Source organism: Polyodon spathula, chromosome 22 (assembly GCF_017654505.1).
Source record: "Polyodon spathula isolate WHYD16114869_AA chromosome 22, ASM1765450v1, whole genome shotgun sequence".
NCBI lineage: Eukaryota > Metazoa > Chordata > Actinopteri > Acipenseriformes > Polyodontidae > Polyodon > Polyodon spathula.
The window spans coordinates 24,488,153-24,506,073 of NC_054555.1; the positions used below are offsets into that span (position 1 = coordinate 24,488,153).

The 17,921-nt window shown below is 39.8% G+C and overlaps 1 protein-coding gene across 4 annotated transcripts in view; it reads left to right on the top strand.

The window, feature by feature from the left end:
• The window catches only part of LOC121297225 (calcineurin-binding protein cabin-1-like), a 69,880-nt gene that overhangs the window by 35,259 nt on the left and 16,700 nt on the right, over window positions 1-17,921 (top strand). For all 4 annotated transcript variants that reach the window (XM_041223383.1, XM_041223384.1, XM_041223385.1 and 1 more), the window contains 3 exons: window positions 12,237-12,400; window positions 12,950-13,046; window positions 13,416-13,970. In XM_041223383.1, coding sequence (XP_041079317.1) covers window positions 12,237-12,400; window positions 12,950-13,046; window positions 13,416-13,970 — 816 coding nt within the window. The remainder of the gene's footprint in view (window positions 1-12,236; window positions 12,401-12,949; window positions 13,047-13,415; window positions 13,971-17,921) is intronic.

Below are 17,921 nucleotides of genomic sequence, written 5' to 3' on the forward strand. Positions count from 1 at the left end.
TGGTTAAAATGCTTTTTGGAGAACAAATGAAGTATTGAGCTATACAGTACAGCGTCGCGTGTGGACTGGGGTATAGGCGGATATGTGAAAGTCGGATTTGCGAACATTTATAGAAAAAGCATTTACACATCCATACATAGGTTAGTGAACAAAAACAACAGCAAACTGCTTTAAACATGGGGACATTGCTTTAAAAGTAAGCAAATGTAAAAGATTAATTAGGCTAAAAATACACAGTGTTGTTATGCGGTTTAGTAGAAGTGGTTTAATATAAATACAAAACAAGCGGTAAATGTACAGTAACCTGCAACTGGTGGCTTCTTTAACTCTAGAAGTCCCTGCCTCTGATTCTGCTTTCTTAATATCTCTGTCACGGTACTTTGCACTCCTTCTGGATATTGCCAACAACCGATAAGAAGCTCAGTTTAACTATTGCTTCGGCTATTTTAAACAAACGTCCGGTAAGCATTGCGTTTATGAAGCTTGCTTTGTTTAATTCAAATGCATTTAAAAGCTACAACAACACGCTGCCAATACCTGCAACCGTGCGCTCCATCATATAAACACATTGCAGGAAAAGAGAGTAAAACATAAAGCTTCCTCAACTGGTGTATTGAAACGTCACTGCTGCACACAGCTGACTGACACACGCACGCAGCCCGCCTCTCTTAATGGGAACGCTCCAAAAGGCTGATTTGCTATAACGCTGTCTTTCCATTTCCATCGCGGACGCTTCACTTGCTGCTAATACCATTAGTCTCGTATCCTAATTTTAATATTTATGTATTTATTTATTTAGCGAGGCAGTTAATTGGTCAGGGAGGTTATATGTCGGTCAGTCGGGTGTGCAACGTTCTACTGTATTGGCAAAGCTTTGTGTCACTGTCAGTCAGCTTCGTCTTACTAAAGCGAGGACTTTTGTCTTGTCTTGTTTTTGGCACTAAAATTCACGTAAAGACAAAAACAAAGCAGTGGTAAAGACAATGCTAAATCTTTAAAGCCATAGGTGACAGCAGTTGCTATGATTATGGCTACTCTGTGTTCCCAAGTTGTTCCTGTGTTTTGGCTAATGCAAAACCTGTATATGCTTGTAGCCAGTCCGCAGCTTCTGAAGTGGGTGGGGGAGGAATGATGCTGTTTTGTCTGTGGAGAGATCAGAAGCTTGATTTTATATCAAACATGGTTACAAGAAGGAAATAAAAAGGATGAGTCAGAAGTCGAACGAGGGGGTGTAGGGGAATTGGTGAATGCCATCAGTACATTCTCAGGTAATGTAATGCTGTGTGTTAATGGAAATCCCTTTTTGAGATGATCACAGGGAATGAGAGTACATCAGTTCTTCACAGAGAGATCGCTCATTGTACAGCACAGCTCATGCGTGAAACAGGAACTGTTTCTGATTACATTCAGAAAAACTAAATCAAGGTTTGTATTAGACCACATTAGCAACCGTTTAAAGGGGCACTGCTGGGTGTCTGCTGGAGGCTGTCGTTCTTTTAACAATTCTACAGAGATGATTAGCCCTTTCTGCACGGCATGTTTTACCTAAAGGACTACTTGCTTATGGTAAACATCTTAAACTCTTGTTCAAAGAGTACAGAGTCAGTGTAAAATAAGATGTGCCTATTTGCTTATGATGGGCATCTACACAGTATAACAGATAGCACAAGGTGTGTGTAATGCATACTTTTTACAGTATATTCTGTGTGTTTTAATAAAAAAAAAGTTTAATAAATACCATTTAGCATCAGAAGACAGTGTAACAATATGATGTTAGAAATCAGAGGGCGAATGGTCAGTAATAAAAAAATTTAAGTAGGAGAGAAAATGAGCAAATGAATGAAACAGAAGGCATGGCTGTGGTTTTTCACTTTGGGAATATGGCAGCCTACTTTGGAAAGCACACAGCATTACCGGAGTGTGACAGCTGACCCACTTTTAAAAGGAGACATTTGAATACTTTCTGATACTTAAGCCTAATATCTTTCAAGGAGCGCAAACAAACTGTGTGGTTTATTTTCTGATTTTTTTTCTGGGGTTAACACTTTCAGCACTAAGTGACTTTTCAAAAATACAATCCTATTTTAACCTATAAAATAGTTTCACTGTAATTGGAATTAGAGATCAGCACTGTGTGCTTCTATCACACTAGCGGCTAGGAGACTTTTTTTTTTTTTTTTGCTGGAAGTGTTTGCATCATTGTCACTGTACACTGAAGCGAGAGTAATATCTTGAATTCTTCCTTACTTGCAGGCTTTTGCAAGAGCAAACAGCTGAATGTATAAGAAGCTCCATAAGATTAGAGTCATGATAGCATAGTTAGTTTAAAGCTGTGCAGTTTAACATGATCGCAGGTCAGATAATGACAAATCCTTGTGATGTTAACAAATGTGTAATTGTTCCAAGCACACTGTGGCTCAGTTACCTATGTGTGTGTGCATACATATGAACACCCACACTGGCATTTTTTCATATGCTGTTCACACATAGAACATTGACCCACCTAACATACAGCAAGATTTGTCAAGAGGGTCTTGTAATAGAAACAAACACAAGTTCAAACAAATGAGGGAATGAGGTCATGGAAACGATGTCTTAGTAACAGATAGTAGGTATTGATTGATTCTGAGGGAGTTCTGATTCTGACATAGAGAGAAAGTGAAGATCCATTTATTTATTTATTTATTTGAATGTATTTTCATCAGAAAAAATATTCTCATTCTTTTGTAAGTGGGGATCTTCCTGTTGGAAACTGTCAAATGATGAACATAGTAGAGCTGTGTAGAGTACTAGCATTTGCTAGCTTTAGAATAAATAATTGATCGATTTTGATTTCCAGCCTTTCATTAGCTCATTGTCTTTCCTTGTGTAGCTGAAGTTCCACTCCCTTTTTTAAATATATAAAGTTTGCAGGCCCCAGACCCAGGGTTGCTGCACACTTACATGCGTGGTTCAAGCTATGCTGAACAGCCTATAAAGGTAACAGAAGGCAGGGAGAGTTTTTGAAAAGCTAGCCTGTGTAGGGCCATGCATCAGCAGAGAGGACCAGACATTGCTGGTGATGCAGCAGCTCCTGATTGCATCATTTGATTTGCCTTGTGAGTGTGAATGCACTCCATTAGTCACTTGTGACATTCCCATCTTGGGTGAGTGAAAAGAAAATTACTAATAAAAAAAAAAAAAGAGTACCCTTCAGCACTTCAGAATTTGCAAGCTTTTTTGGTAGGGTAAATTCACTTCGCTCTTTTGAGAGAAAGCGTTTCAGCACAAAACTGATTTGACCAGATGGGAGAGAGCTTACCTCCAAAGACATGTCTGTGAAGATCAAAGGCTGTCTACACAATATTTAATCATTTTTCATCTGGCATTGGAGGAAACTGTGTTACAAATTGATGATTCTTAAAAGAAGAAATGATGAGCTGAGCCCTTCTGAAATAAATCAGTTTTAGTGATGCAATCCTTTTTTCTTGCCAGCGCTGGCTGTAGTCACATATCTCAATAATCAAGGGGCTCTAGTCCATACAGTAAAGTAGTGTCATTTGTGTACCAAGGTTAGGAAAGTCATCTTACATGTGTCTGCTTAAGTGTGTTCACATCTGATTTAATGATTTCAGTCAAGGTGTTATTTCAATTCATTGACACTCAATCAATTGAGCAGATCTTCCAAAATGCAATCTACAGGATTACTTAAAGCAAATAATTACAAGCCGCTTAGAAAGTACATTAAGTGATAGTAAAATTGAGGCTACGTTGTTTGCTACTACATAAATGTAACATTTTTTTGTGCAAAGTTTTTGAGCTGATTTCAGACCTTGGTTGGTTTTTGTTTCAATTTGGCTTTGATTTAACAGGGAGCTAACCATGCTGTAAAAGCTAAAACATGATCAGCTTTATTGAAAGTATTACTGCTCCCCCCCACCACATCCTAATATGCAGACGTATAAAATGCAAGCAAAGAACCAAAAGATCTTCCACAGAAGAAAAAGGAGGACAGTGATTCTTATTGCTACAGTAGCTCTAATAGGATCTAAGAAAGTGTAATTTTTTCCCAGATATATGGAGCACACACCGCGCATTCAGATCAAGAGGTGTTGGGAACATTAGAAATGTTTTGCTTCTTTTCCAATAAATCTTGAAGCTACTTTGTCACTTTAAGTATTTGGGAAACAATGAAATAGTTCAGATGTATGAGAAGCAGACCGCTCCTATGCAAGTAACATATGCAAATTGGGTATGTCCAGTCTCTAAAGGGTGTTTTCTTTTCTTCCTGAAATCGCAGTAGGGCATACAAATACAATTTTCCTTAAGCCGGTCAGACTGTGAAACCCTATACAATAATAACCCTTTGCCACTCTTAAGAAAACTCTGCATTGTAATCTTGCATAACCAAAACACCTCCATGTATTACTGAGTGCATCAATCAAACATTAAACCAACTGACCCAAAAGTATTTAGTCTGGCTTCCTATAAAGACAGGATTCTTGTATCTGGTTATCCAGAATTGTATTTTCATGTTAAAACTTCCTGGGGGGAAAAAAACAAACAAAACAAAACTCTTAAATGGTCTTTTAATCCTGCAATTCTGTTGAAATAATAGGCAAAAATTTTAAAGTGGGGAAAGTACTGCAGAGTGAAATAGTGGACAGGATTGGCACTGCAAACAACTCGTCCTTTATGTTTTATATGCTTTGTGAAAGTGTTACTGTAGGTCAGTGCATGGCATGTTTGGTATAAGAGTTGTCATTGCATGCAGTTCTCGTCGCTGAAACTACAAACTTGTTTCTTTTAATATGAGAACCCGCACCCCCCCCACCCCCATTTTTTTATGTTCTATGCATGGCATGACAAATGTGCACATGATAAATCTGTTGGTGATTTGTGGTTGACTTCTCTGTGGTTTTTATAAAAGTATTTAGAATAACTATATTGCAGGATTACCACTATATAGATTGTTTAATTTGGGTTGATTGGTCTTTTAATTATGAGATGAATTAATTTAAGTTGTATTAAATCCATTACATGCCAAGTATAAACTAAATCCCTTAATAGCAGCCCTCCCTCTATACTGTGTCCTCCAAGTCACAGAGTTAAGCTGCTCTCTGCTCTGTGTAAACAAGGCTTGAATCTCAAAACAGAATTTCCTGGAGAAATTAATCAATTTAATAGAACCTTGAGTTATTCTTCTTGTCATTTCTAGTTATTTCTAGTAATGTAGAATGACCAGTATCAATTAAATCACTCACTAAATTCAACCATTTGCAGGTTGTCTCTCTCTCTCTTTCTTTCTTTCTTTCTTTCTATTTCTCTGTGCAGAGTACTGTTAATACAGTAGGGGCTCTTGAAATTGATAGTTTGTGGATGAGTGTAGGCTGGTCCTTTGTTTACAGAAGTGCAAAGTATTTAGACTATGCACTCAAATAAGGGGGTGTCAACAGATTCATCTTTTTTTTCTACAACATAACAGGAAATGAAAAGTTGTATGTGGTTTCTGGGGCAGTTCAATAGAAGAGGTAAAGAAATATAGTGTAAAAAGAAAGGAGGAAGTGGAGACTTTAAGGCTATGAGCCTAGCAGAAATTGTGGGTGTAGGTCTGTCTCTCTCTGTAGGAATACTTTCTTTCTTTTTTGTTGCAGTCAATTATTTCCTCACGTGTCTCACACACACACACACACACACACACACACACACACACGCTCTCTCTTTCACGCTGTCTGCAGTTCTCACTCAATCCATGCTACAGGAGAATCAGGTGGGTTTAGCGCTTCTGTTTGTGTATGTTTGTGTGGGGGTAGGCTGGTGGGTGGATTTCAGCTCCTCCTGGATTGGATGCCTTAAGCCCGGGGGCCGGCGTTCGTGGTATAACAAAAAAAAACAAGCAAGCAAGTGGGGGAAGCGAGAACGCGTGGGCGTGAAATGGATAGGTTTGAAAGGGAAAGAAGAGAAAGCAAAGCAGTCTGTCAGTGGCATGCTGTTTCTATCAGCCAAGACGCCAACGCTGTTTTTGCTGCTGCTCCTGCCTCTTCTGTTGCTGCTGTTTTCTGTGGCTTTCGCGCCTCTGTGCCTCCTTAACCCATACCCATCTAAACCCAGGGCAGAATCAAACAAAAAGATTGGACGGGGAATTTCATGAGAATTGAATGGAGTTTGGTGTCGAAGTGAGGCCAGTGGTAATTTGATAGGCTTGAGTGGAGTTGCTTTGCTTTGTAATGGTGAGTTATACTTTGCTTGTTGTGTTCTGATTTCATTAAAAAAAAATAGGTTGGATTTTTTAAAAACCAATTCCTTCTGTGATATTTTAACCCTTATTTAAACTGTTCTGTGCATGAAAGGGTTAACAAAGTACTACTGTAATGTACATAATATTTGTTTGTTTTGGATTACTTTATTCTCAAACTTGAAAAATACTTAGGTCCGTGGCTATACTATTGCTTGTTTAACGAGGTACCTGTGGTGCTATTATCATTTAAACTCTCTAACAATGTGTGATTTGTTAAAAGATTGAATGCTTGTCCTCTGGAAGTAGTGTGATCAACCAGTGGGACAGCGATCACAGCTGAGGGGTTTGAAACTTGATTGCTTATGACGTCTGGGTCAGTGTTAAGACTGAAGTGCTTTGTTGCAGTTGTATTTCTGGGTTGCAGAATAAATTGTGTGTGTTTGAACCCAGGGCTGCCACAGTGCTAACAGATGAACTAGCCAGCTCCGTTTCGCCTAACACAGAATATTACAGTGTGTCGGTAGAAAAGAATGCCAATGGCATGAGGCTGGATTAGCTGCATAGGTGCAGAAAGACAGGCCATGCTCTTTACCTGGGGCAGAAAGACAGGCCAATGTAAACCTTTACAATATTCTTTCACATGAAACGTTCTCTTTGAGCCATTGCCCTTAACTTTAGCCCTAATTCTAGTTTTAAGAACTGATTTAAGTCTTTAAGTTCTCTCCGCTGGCTTGTCACTGAAAAGCCTGGCCTGTCATCATGCGCCTTTGTTGGATTAGCTGTGTGTATAGAGCCTGTAAAAATAATTAACTGTTGCTTTTGGTTTCAAGAGATTCCTGGCCATTCACAATAAAAAAAATGGAGCAATACAGCATTATCCCTCCAGTTTAAATTCTCAGAAACATGCATCATTAAACCAATTTTTTTTTTTTGGGGGGGGGGGGGGGGGGGGGGGGGGTGGGGATTGCATTTAAAAGTAAATCATAAATAAAATGCATGTGAAATTACTTTGGGTCAGCATTAATGATGGTGGCCTTAGTTACCATAAATATATATTGACCTGTGCAATATCCCAAATGTGTACTATTTTGTGTTTTAGAGATAAGATTTTGTATTTTTTCAAAGGATTATTACTTTTGGGGGTGGTTTGGTATAATACCTGAAATGTGTATTTTTTTTTTTTTTTCCGGAAAATATATACATCTTAAGATCATCTGTGGCTAGTGTGAGTTTTGAGCCCTGCTCCTTTAAGACCCTATCAACAATCAGCCCTGCTCCTGGGGGGCTTGCCCTGTGTGTGCTGATTTAGCCTTTCTCTTTGTGACTCTGTCACGTTTTGTCATTAGCTGTGGTTGTGGAGGGGAATCCCTCTCTGACTGGGGCACCTTCTGTCTGTGCTGCTCGCTGATGGTTTATTCATAGCCAGGAGCCAGGAAGCTCTCGCTGGTGAAGCGTGATCTGATGACAAATGATTTTACCTCTGCCTGAATTATTCATTTAAATGTTGTATTTGATGCCCTGTTCCATTTTAAATCACTTGTCCCGTGTGTTGCTTTACTTGGTGTAATAAAGAAATAATTCCAAATTCACGTACTTTTCCCTGAAGGTAATTAAAAGTTTTTGAATAGAAATATATTATACAGCAACACTGCACAATATTTTGATACAAAACCGTTCAGTGCAAGTTAATGATGGGGAAACCTTGTATAAGCAGTCACACATTTCAATGTATATATTTTGCAAGACTTGAATTCTAATCTCTCATAAATCCCGACAGCTTCACTGTCTCTGTACATGCACAGCTATGGACTCCTGAAGGTCCTTGCAAACCCACTGTGTTGCACGTGTTACAGAGTGGTTAGATTGTATTTTTTAAACCTGTGTTAAGCTTGTTGTTTGATCCATCATGAGAATCCCTCCTATGGATTGGTGTGACTTTCTTTAACCATCTTTTGGCACCTTCATCTAATGGTGAGACACATACCTGTTTTATAACACTTCTTTTCTTGTTTTTTTTTTAAAATTTTTCATGGGTAGATCAAATATTTATGCAAAAGAGCTAGAAAAGATCAAAGCAGGATTATTTGTACAGTTGTAGGTTGGTGCTACAGGGTGGTCTTGGCCAAAGTGTTTGTATAATGCCTCATAAAAATGTAGGGCAATGCACCGTTTTGTAATTGACTTTCAGTGTCAAAGGAAACCTTGAAATTAGATGGCAGTGGCTGAGGTGGATTTGTTTACTGTAGTTTTACAAATCCACAATTTTCATTTTGCTTAGTTGAACTGGAAGGTTAAAAGGGTGGTGTCCCAAGAGGTGTAGCCCGCTTCCCCTGCTCATTCTCGGGTACAGCTAGGCTAGACTGGGGGAGGGGGCGGGGGGGGGCAGTAGATTGGTTAAAGATGCTTTCCACTTTCTCAACTGCACCTGACCTGTTGCAGGCTTCTAGAACTTTTTATAGAAATGACCAACCATACCCAGCAACGATCTTGCATGTCACTGTTTGAAAACTGCATAAGGTCATGTGTACATGCTTAGCACCTAAGTGATCCAAACCTGTCTTGCAAGTTCAGGGATCAGACAGTCGATTACTGCAATGCCCCAATTAAGTGGTATTCATAAATGTGTACAAAAATGCTGTTTAGGAGTGCCTCAATTGTATACCCTGCATACCGGCCGTATTATCCACCCTTCAAACAGACACACTTACAGGGCTGGCATCGTTTATGCATAATGGAAATGAGTGCTGATGAGTTCCTATGGAAACATGTGCTTAATTTAATAAATGCAATGTCTTTTGTTTGAAGCAGTGCAGACTCATTCAGATGGGTGTAGCTCAGTATCCAGGACTGGGCTGCCCTGCCTCTAAACCGTCCGGCTCTAAGAAACCACTCATTAAAAAACTGTTTTCTTCATTTGATGAATTTGCTAAAAGGCAGCAGAGTGATCTCTGACCCAGTGCAAAGTAATCTGTGAGGTTCAGAGCATCATCTATCTGAAAGCTTGGCAGCTGTTGTTGTAGAGTTCTTTTATACTTGTTCATTAGCACTGCTGCAGCGTGCTATTTGGGGAAGGAAGAACATACAGTATCTACCCCAGCTATTTAACTCATGTCTTTTATTGTAGTTCCACATTGTGGGATGTCTCATTCTTTACTGTTACATTTCAGATTTTACCGTAATTTGGTGGGAAATGAACAATCTGTGACGTGTGCATTTGCAGTAGCAAAGTTCCACTCTGAAGGCTAGAAACATGTTAATGTGAGGTACATATCACCCACAGGGTTTCTGTCTCACACTACACAGTAAACACGATAACTGCCTTGAATTCTCACAAATATTATCTCCTGTCATGGACTTCTAGCCTTCTGTAGACATTTGGTTGTATTTAAACAGAATTTAAAAGTAGTTACCAGCAGAGAAACTACTCCTGGAAAAACTTTTCAGCCCTTTCCCAGAGCACCTGGGTGTTGAAAAGTACCAGCATTGGACCAAAATATAGAGATTTCTACTGCAAACTATAGAAATACCAGTACTTTTAGATGTTGTTGACTGTTTAGTGCAGCTAACATACTTTATGTATAAAGCAAAATGGAGCTTTCAAGACAATTTTTAGGTCAAACTAAATTCGAATTCAAAAGTTTATCACTTATGATCCTCTTTGTCCAGTTTGTTCTCCAGCCTTCCAATCAACCCATTTTTATAATCGTCTAATGGGTTTAAGGGTTTAAAAACTGTGAAAAACGGTCTTTAGGGAGGAAGATGAGAGCTCACATCTTCATCATAATGGTAAAGAATTGGAATGAAAGGCAAGACTAACTGATTTTCAGAACCTACCTCTGTGCCAAAGTTCCACGTCTTTACCAAGCATTAGAATTATCAAACACCAACATTTTAAAATGAATAAAAATGTGTGCTACCAATAGTCAATAGTGTTTTGAGTGATTCTCGGTGTCCACAGCAGTAGGAAACAGCTGTGCAGTTGTGGGAGGAAAATAAACACTAAAAACTATTCAAATCAGCTTCCCCTCCACTCCCCTCCACCAGCAATAAAACACTGCAAATGGAGCCCAGAGAGACCAGCTTGGTGGCTGACGATGGCAGAGTAAAAGCGTGCTCAGACCAGGGATGGAAATAAGACTCCCATTGCACAGCAATTTGATCCATGCCTGGTTTTACTAGGAGTTTTTAATAAGACACACCTGTGCTTGTTACCTGTACACTGGAGCTAATCAGCATCAGACCTGGAATGTGTGAAACTGCTGTGCAGTAGGAGTCTTATTCCCATCCCTGGCCCTGACCATGTTTGCGATTTCAGAAAACTCAGTGGAATGTTAAACATGCCTGGACTGAAACGCAGGGCTGTTTTTGGAAAGCTTTTGGTTTTGAACAGAGGAAGATTGTTTATCCTTACCTTGGGTACGGTAAAGAAATGGCCATGTGCAGCAGGACCCAGTCCAAGTCAGCATGGTGTGCTCTCCAGTATAAACTAAAGTGAGTGATTCAATACTTCCGTGAAAATCTAGCCTAGAAAAGCAACCAAGAAAACTGGAAATCCATAGTTTTAATGGATTTGTAAAACGTTTTTTAAATAAATGAGTTTAGTAGCCATACTTCAGAATAATCAACAGACAGCTCATGGTAGTAGTCTTGCAATGTGTCTTTTGTTTTTTGTTTTTTTTAATTGGTTTTAACAACACCAATACAAATATTTCAGCATGGAATTTTAAGCCATCAATCTTGTGTGTATATCATGTTTAGGAATACTACTATAGCATTTGTAGTTGTATTGGAGTCTTTAAAGAAATTCTGTAGCCACTGTGGCAGCTTGCGGAGAGGCCTCACAGGGTCCGTTCCTGGGCTCCACAACGCATCTGTTTAAGCTCCAGGGAAGGGAAAGCTTGCACTGTTTGGACTGCGACAAGTCATTCCTTCATGTAAATACAGAGCTGGCTCAGGTGCATTTGAGCTGGCAATGGGGAAACCTACAACTCTTTTCTATGCCTCGTCACGGAAAGCCAGCAGTATTGCAGAGTAGTTGCTGGGTTTAGTCAAAAACAGGGCGGAATCTGTAGCACTTCCCTTTCCCCAGTGTAAACTGAAATGTGCAACATGGTTCATCTCTTGCTTTGCAGAAGTAACCTTCATTTGCAACATTAGCTTAGCAAATAGCATGTGCTGTAAGCCAGCTACCGGGTTTTAGTAATCCTGAGGCTAAACTGAAGGGCCATTTTATTTGGAACAGTTTCTCTCTTAACAGTGAAGCTAAGCCGATTTTATTTTGCAGTTGCTCAATCTGGTGCATGGCTTTGTTCTAATAAAAACAAAAAAAAAAAAAAAACTGGAAGGGCATTCCCTGTGGAATGGCTCTGCCATCTAGGACCAGCCCAGCCTTTCCTTCCCAACGTTATGAGGAAACACATCGTGGTTAATCTTCTCTCTCTGTCTCTGGACACTGCATTCATTATAATTGATGTGGCTGGGGCTTTCCCATGTTTGCTCAACACTGCGCGCCAGCATTGCTTTCACGGTGCATGACAATAACGTGCCTGACATTTGGATATTCAGTTTCCTTATTTTTTCTTTAGTATTTTGAATATATAAATGCTGCATAATTCATCTTGTTAACTGTTGCATTTTTTGTGTGGTATTTTTTTTTTTTTTTTTTTTTTTTACAATTCTGTTAATTGTATATTTGAAATGTGTTAACATAAAGCATGTTTTGCAGCCGATGTACATTTGTAGAAATTACAGAATCATTACCTTTTGAGACAATACCATCCTGTCCTCTATCAAAGTTTGTCAAATGTGCTCTATTGCTCATAAGAAACAAAAATGACTTTCAGGCGTTTCTTATGTATTGCCCTGCCCATCTAGTGTGCATGTTTAATACATAAGTGTACTAATGAATATAGATATCAGTGTGGGTCAAAGAGTTCTTTAGCTGCTATGGATGGAGTGACCCAATTAGAAATGTATATATTGTATACTGAATGGTAAATCCACATATATGTTTGTTTAGGGAATCTGGCGAATTCCAGTGGATGAAATCGATCGACCAGGTAGCTTTGCGTCTCATATGAACCGCTCCATTGTTCTCCTATTAGAGGTTCTGTCTCAGCTCAAGGACCACAACACTCTGCTCAAAGTCTCGTTAATGCTCCAGAGGACACCGGACCAGGGAAAGTGAGTACTTCCTCACTGAAATGTACAGGCTGGTTCCATAACAATGATTACATAGAAAGGTGTAAGAAGGTACTTCCCCTAAGATACCCCCAGTGAAATCCTGCTTTCCACCTGTTGTACAGCTAGGAGGGACTTTCCCAATGTCATCCAGTGAGAGGCTGAGCTAAGCTGTGCTGGGAACTATAGGTGCTTACAAGAGAAAAATAATGCTGGTGCTGATAGTTACAGAAGCGAATTCGCTAGCCTTTAATGCATTCATCTTCCAGGGCCTGGGTTCAGTTCTGCCCTGAGGCCTAGATTTTGGTACATCCCAAACCGTCACTCAGTTCAGCCAGACAGCTTTGTTTAAGACTGGGCCTGTGTGAAGCAGGGCCTTGCTACAGGCAGGTAAGATCACAAGAGTAGGGGAACGCATCAGACTAAATATGCCTTTGATTCAGTGTACCGGCAGTGGAGGCTGAAACAAGACTGCAAAGAGGACAGCTCTGTGACGTCTCGCCTGTCATACCTGCCCCAATATTGATCTGCTATTGTCCGTCTGTCTTGTAGAAAATATTTGCGGGATGTGGATCGCCAGCTTCTTGCCAGGAGAGCGTTTTTCCTCAATGTGAAAGTACTGGAGGACACTCTGAACAAACTAACTGGGGTAAAGAACAAGTTCCATGGTGTTTAGAGCAATACAAATGCAACGCAGAAGTGCCTGTACATAATGCTGTCATCGTATGAGAATTATTAATAGCATACAAGCCGAGTTCATGACATCAGCATCATATCCACTTTACAGCCACTATTGTTCTCGCAGATCCATTCTATTTCATTTTTACAAGTCGTTCTCATGCTTTGTCTTTCTTCAGTGCCCATGTCTAGTTACAGTTAATGTGACTTGAGTATGTTTTAGCTGCTAAGACTTGTTTTGGTGTAAAGTGTTTTCTTCTAGGAACTGAAGCCACTTTGGAAGTGTACAGTAATGTAGTTTCACTAGATATATTTTATTTTATGATGTTTTTGTTTACAGGTGTCAGAACAGCCCATTTCTACCTTGTCACATTCTTTGATGGGGGAGATGACGACGGACGTCTCTAACAAACCCAGCCCGGCCAAGCAGCAGACCGACAAGCTGGAGAAAGCAGAGAAAGCGGACGCCACGGGAGAACCAGCAAGACCAGGCTCTGAGGAGCCTATGGAGATGGAGGCCGGCCGCTGGCCGGAATCCAGCAAGGCAGACTCTGCTTGTCAATCTTTGGATGCAGACTTTTCCAAAGCCGAGGAGAATCTCCCTGAGGGCAGCAAGACCCCAGAACTCTCCCTGGAGGACTTGAGCATCAGCTCCAAGCAGCAGGTAGTGGTGGCGGCAGTGGCTAAGGGCCTGCCCCAGGTGAGCTCTGGTGGGATGGAGACTGCCATCGTGAGGAGACCCAGCCGCAAGAGGAAGCTGCTGGAGGACACCGATTCAGGGAAGACGCTGCTATTGGATGCCTACAGGGTGTGGCAGCAGGGACAGAAAATCATGACCTACGACCTGGGCAGGATTGAGACGATCATGTCGGAGACGTACATGTTGATCAAACAGGTAACAAGATTTATTTTGGTAACTGGTCTTTTGGGGGCTATAAAGCACATAAAAAGATGCAGTTGTGGGTTTAAAGAGCTTGACTAGAATAACCTTTGAGGACCTGAGCCATATTTTTTTTTAAATCTAAATTTAAAAGGATGTTATCAAAATACAATGCAATATCTTTAAATAACTTTTATGGTGATACATTGACATATGATGCCAGACTGAGACCAGAATAAGCACTGTGTTTATTTCTAATTACTGAAAGTTGTATTTTGGTGACAAATATGACTAAAGTGAGAGTTCTGCATTGAGGATCGTGTGTGGTATATTAAAGAACCTGTGATTTCATGAAGAGCTTGTAGGGACACACAGCAAGTTGATTTCTGTTAGTCACTCGTCACACCCCTTAGCCTTAGACAGCATTGTAAACAAGCATGGGTATGCCAGTATGTCCTTAGGTAGGCACAGAGGTTTTAATGCATTCTCACCACCCTTTACTCACAGAAGCCTATTGTTAATAACAGTACATCATTTGAATCCAGTGGTTGCAGTGTTTGAATTTTGCATTTTTCTGTTACGTGGTATATCATTGTTGATGGTTTTCAGGCTTTGTTTGCTGAGCCGTATGCTATGTAGGGTAACCTGTCTCCGTGGTGTTCATCGAAGATCATTTCAACTAACAAATATTTAAACATCATGTTGAAAAAGATGTGGGGATACACACAGAGCAGGGGACAGCGTGTAGAGCTTATGAAAAACTTATTATCTTTGTTCTGTAACAAGATAACATGTTACTTTCCCGTTTCTGCACGAAATACGGCAAGATACTATAAAAGGTTCAATTGAGACCACAGAAATTTAGCAGATCTGTTATTTGAAATTGCTCCTGCACCAGCTGTGCTCTTGCAGTGTTTCCCTGGTTCTAAATCTAACCAGTTCAGGCTTCTCTTAATGTTTTGCAGGCTCCTGTGGGGAAGCCCAGGGCATTCTGCCTCTTCCTCTTTGATCTTGCGATTGACAGCTGCCTAGTAGAACCCTAGGTGGCCAATTTATTTCAGTGGTAATAAAGTTCATTACAGCCTACCCTGCTGTTCCTGAAACATTCGCCACGATAAGCGGGATAAACAGGCCAAAGTTTTAGAAACCAATGGAAGACATTTATTTATAGATACAGTAATGACTGAGTGTTGCAATTAGCACAGTGTTCCTGTAGGTTCATTGTATCCATTACCTTGTACAAAAATGATCACCTGGATTTTTCTTCAGATAAATGATCTTTTGGGAGGAGGCTTAAATCCTATACTGCTTGAACTTTTTTTGATAGTATGTTCTTTTTTTTTAAATCTGTATATATACAATAGCTAACTTGTATATTCATCAGGGAGTTTAAATTTTTATTGAATGACTGGCAACAAAATGCTGTTGTGTCACCCTGCTGTAGCTTCCAAGAAAGCTGTTGCCATAGACACTTTACTCTTAGTTATTTTGAAGCAATAGCAAAGGCAAATCGTAACTATATATAAACGAGAAAGAAACGGCTTAGTTGTAAGAAGGCACCTTTAACCATTTTCCATTGTATGCAGTAGTGTACATAGACTCTGAAAACCAAGCTTTGGGTCACTGTATTGTACCTCCGGTTACTTTTTCAATGCAAAGTATTCAGCTGAAGGGCACTTCCTTTTGTACCATACATTGTTTGTGTACACAAGGATTAGAACCCTTTATCTCTGTGGAGCTGCTGGTGAAAGAAAACCTTCCCCTTAGAAACACCAAGTGTTTATTGTTTCTCATCTAGGAAGCTTAGAACAGTTTGATATTGTCCCGTCTGTGCAAACAGGGAAATTGTAAAAACTATTATAAACTTGCACAAACCTGTCAGGTTATAGCTTAGACACACATGGTGTTGCATGTGATCTGTAAAGCCTGGCTAATTAACCTAGCTGTCCTGGGAAATGTTCATGAGTGAAATATGTTAGGTGTATTGTTTTGTAGCAAGTAAACTTGCATTGAACTTGCTCACAAGTTTAGTTTTAATGGTGAATGTCTATATGTTTAGTAGTAAACTGATTCATGTGCATGTTTAAACTTGATACCCCTGCTTTGAAATCAAATCTATTGTACTTTGAGAAAAACTGTTCCCAGATCTGCTTGTTACAGTCTGTGTCTCCAAATGGTCCTTCAGTATTTTTTTTGTACAAACCCTGGTGTGACAGAGTGTCTATTAGGGTAAAACAAGATAACCAATTATAAATAGCTTTGATAAGGTTTTTTTTTTTTTTTTTCCTCATATGTGATTTAGTACATTAGGTACGTGTAAAATAGTGTAGAACTGCAACAGATCAGTAAGTTAAGCCAAAGTTAAATGATCTGATGTTTCAGTTCTTGGTTCACAATACAAGGCTTTTTATTGTTATTGCTTGAGTAGTGGAAGTCGGTGCAGTGTACCCATGCGATCAGTTTCCGTGGATCTTTTTCAAATGCCATCTGCTGTTGAAACCTGCGAAAACATAAATCTGGTGATGAGTCGGGATCATTTTTATGTGATTGCTAAAACTAAAACAAACTTCTCGACTGGAGCTCTTTCTCTGTGTGTTCAGTTAAAGACAGTGAGAGAGACTTGTAGTGGCACGTTAATTGGAGGCGGTTCTCATGGTAGGTGGTGTCTCAGGTTCACAGTTATTACAGTCCAATACCTAATGTTCTTTGTAGCATCCTTCAGCATTCTCTGATTTAGTTTCAGGCTTCAATAGTATAGATCCCAAGCCGTTTCTGTCTCACCCAGATGTATGTTATCATCATGTTTGAAAAACTCACAGCCACAAACACTGAAAGATGACATCCTGGTTAACCTCTCCAAAACAGAAATTTTGAGGTATTTTGCACAAAGCATTGCACGATCGGATAGAAACATCAACACAAAATTGAGAGGATTGTATTTTTTAATGTATGCAGGCTACCTAAATATACTGAGCATTTGAACGGGAAAGGAAAGTAGATTTGAATACAATATGTTGGCGAAGGCATGAGCTGATTTAAATGCAGCACAGAGCTCTCCGGTCGTGCAATGCATAGTCAGGGGTGCAGCTCTGCAGGAAGAGAAGGGAGGAGGGTTCAGATGTCCTGTACTGCAGACCTGCAGGCACTGAATGAATGGTAGTGCATTAGTATGTTCTCTATCTCTCTGTCCCAGAAGTATACTAATGAGAAAATATGAGTTTTCCCTGTGCAGAAGGGGCAGCTACTGTGCAGGAGAACAGCACTGGAATCTCCCCTACACTGTGTAAAACAGTGGCTCTATTCAATTAATCTAGACCATCTTTGGCATTATTAAGACAAGAGCAAACGTTTAAGGACAAATGTATTGTTAGTGCTGGTGGTACACAAAGTATCTGGCTCATCTAGAGAGAGGGGGGGCTTTATCTCACATTTATACATTTTGGGGGGTACAATGTCTTAACTTAAATGTATTCTATAGTATGTCCCAGCACCAAAAAAAAAAGATTTTATAATGAAAAACCCAGTGGACAAAGGGATTGAGGAGGTTTCTGTGGGAATGCTTGTTTAAATAAATATACAACAGAAATCTAGATTGTGTTGAAAATCCATTGCCGTGCATCCTATGCCTTGGATGCATGCAGGAAAGACTCCCACAGTTTGTTATTCTTACATGGACGAGCAGTGTAGTGAAAACTGCAAAATGCAGGGAATTGCTTCACTGTTCAGGGGGGAACACATTTTGTTCAACTGGGATTGTGTTTGTCAATGAGATCCCAGGGAAAGTAGCAACAGGCTACAACACAGAAAAAATAAATACAATAAGAATTGTGGAAATTAAAAAATATGTACAGCATACCCCTTTACTAATCTTTCTCGTTATTTTTGGGATAGACATGGTCAGGTGTGAAATTCTGCTGGTACTCACCGGTACTCTGTACCGAGACTTATTCTGATGCCGATACTGGG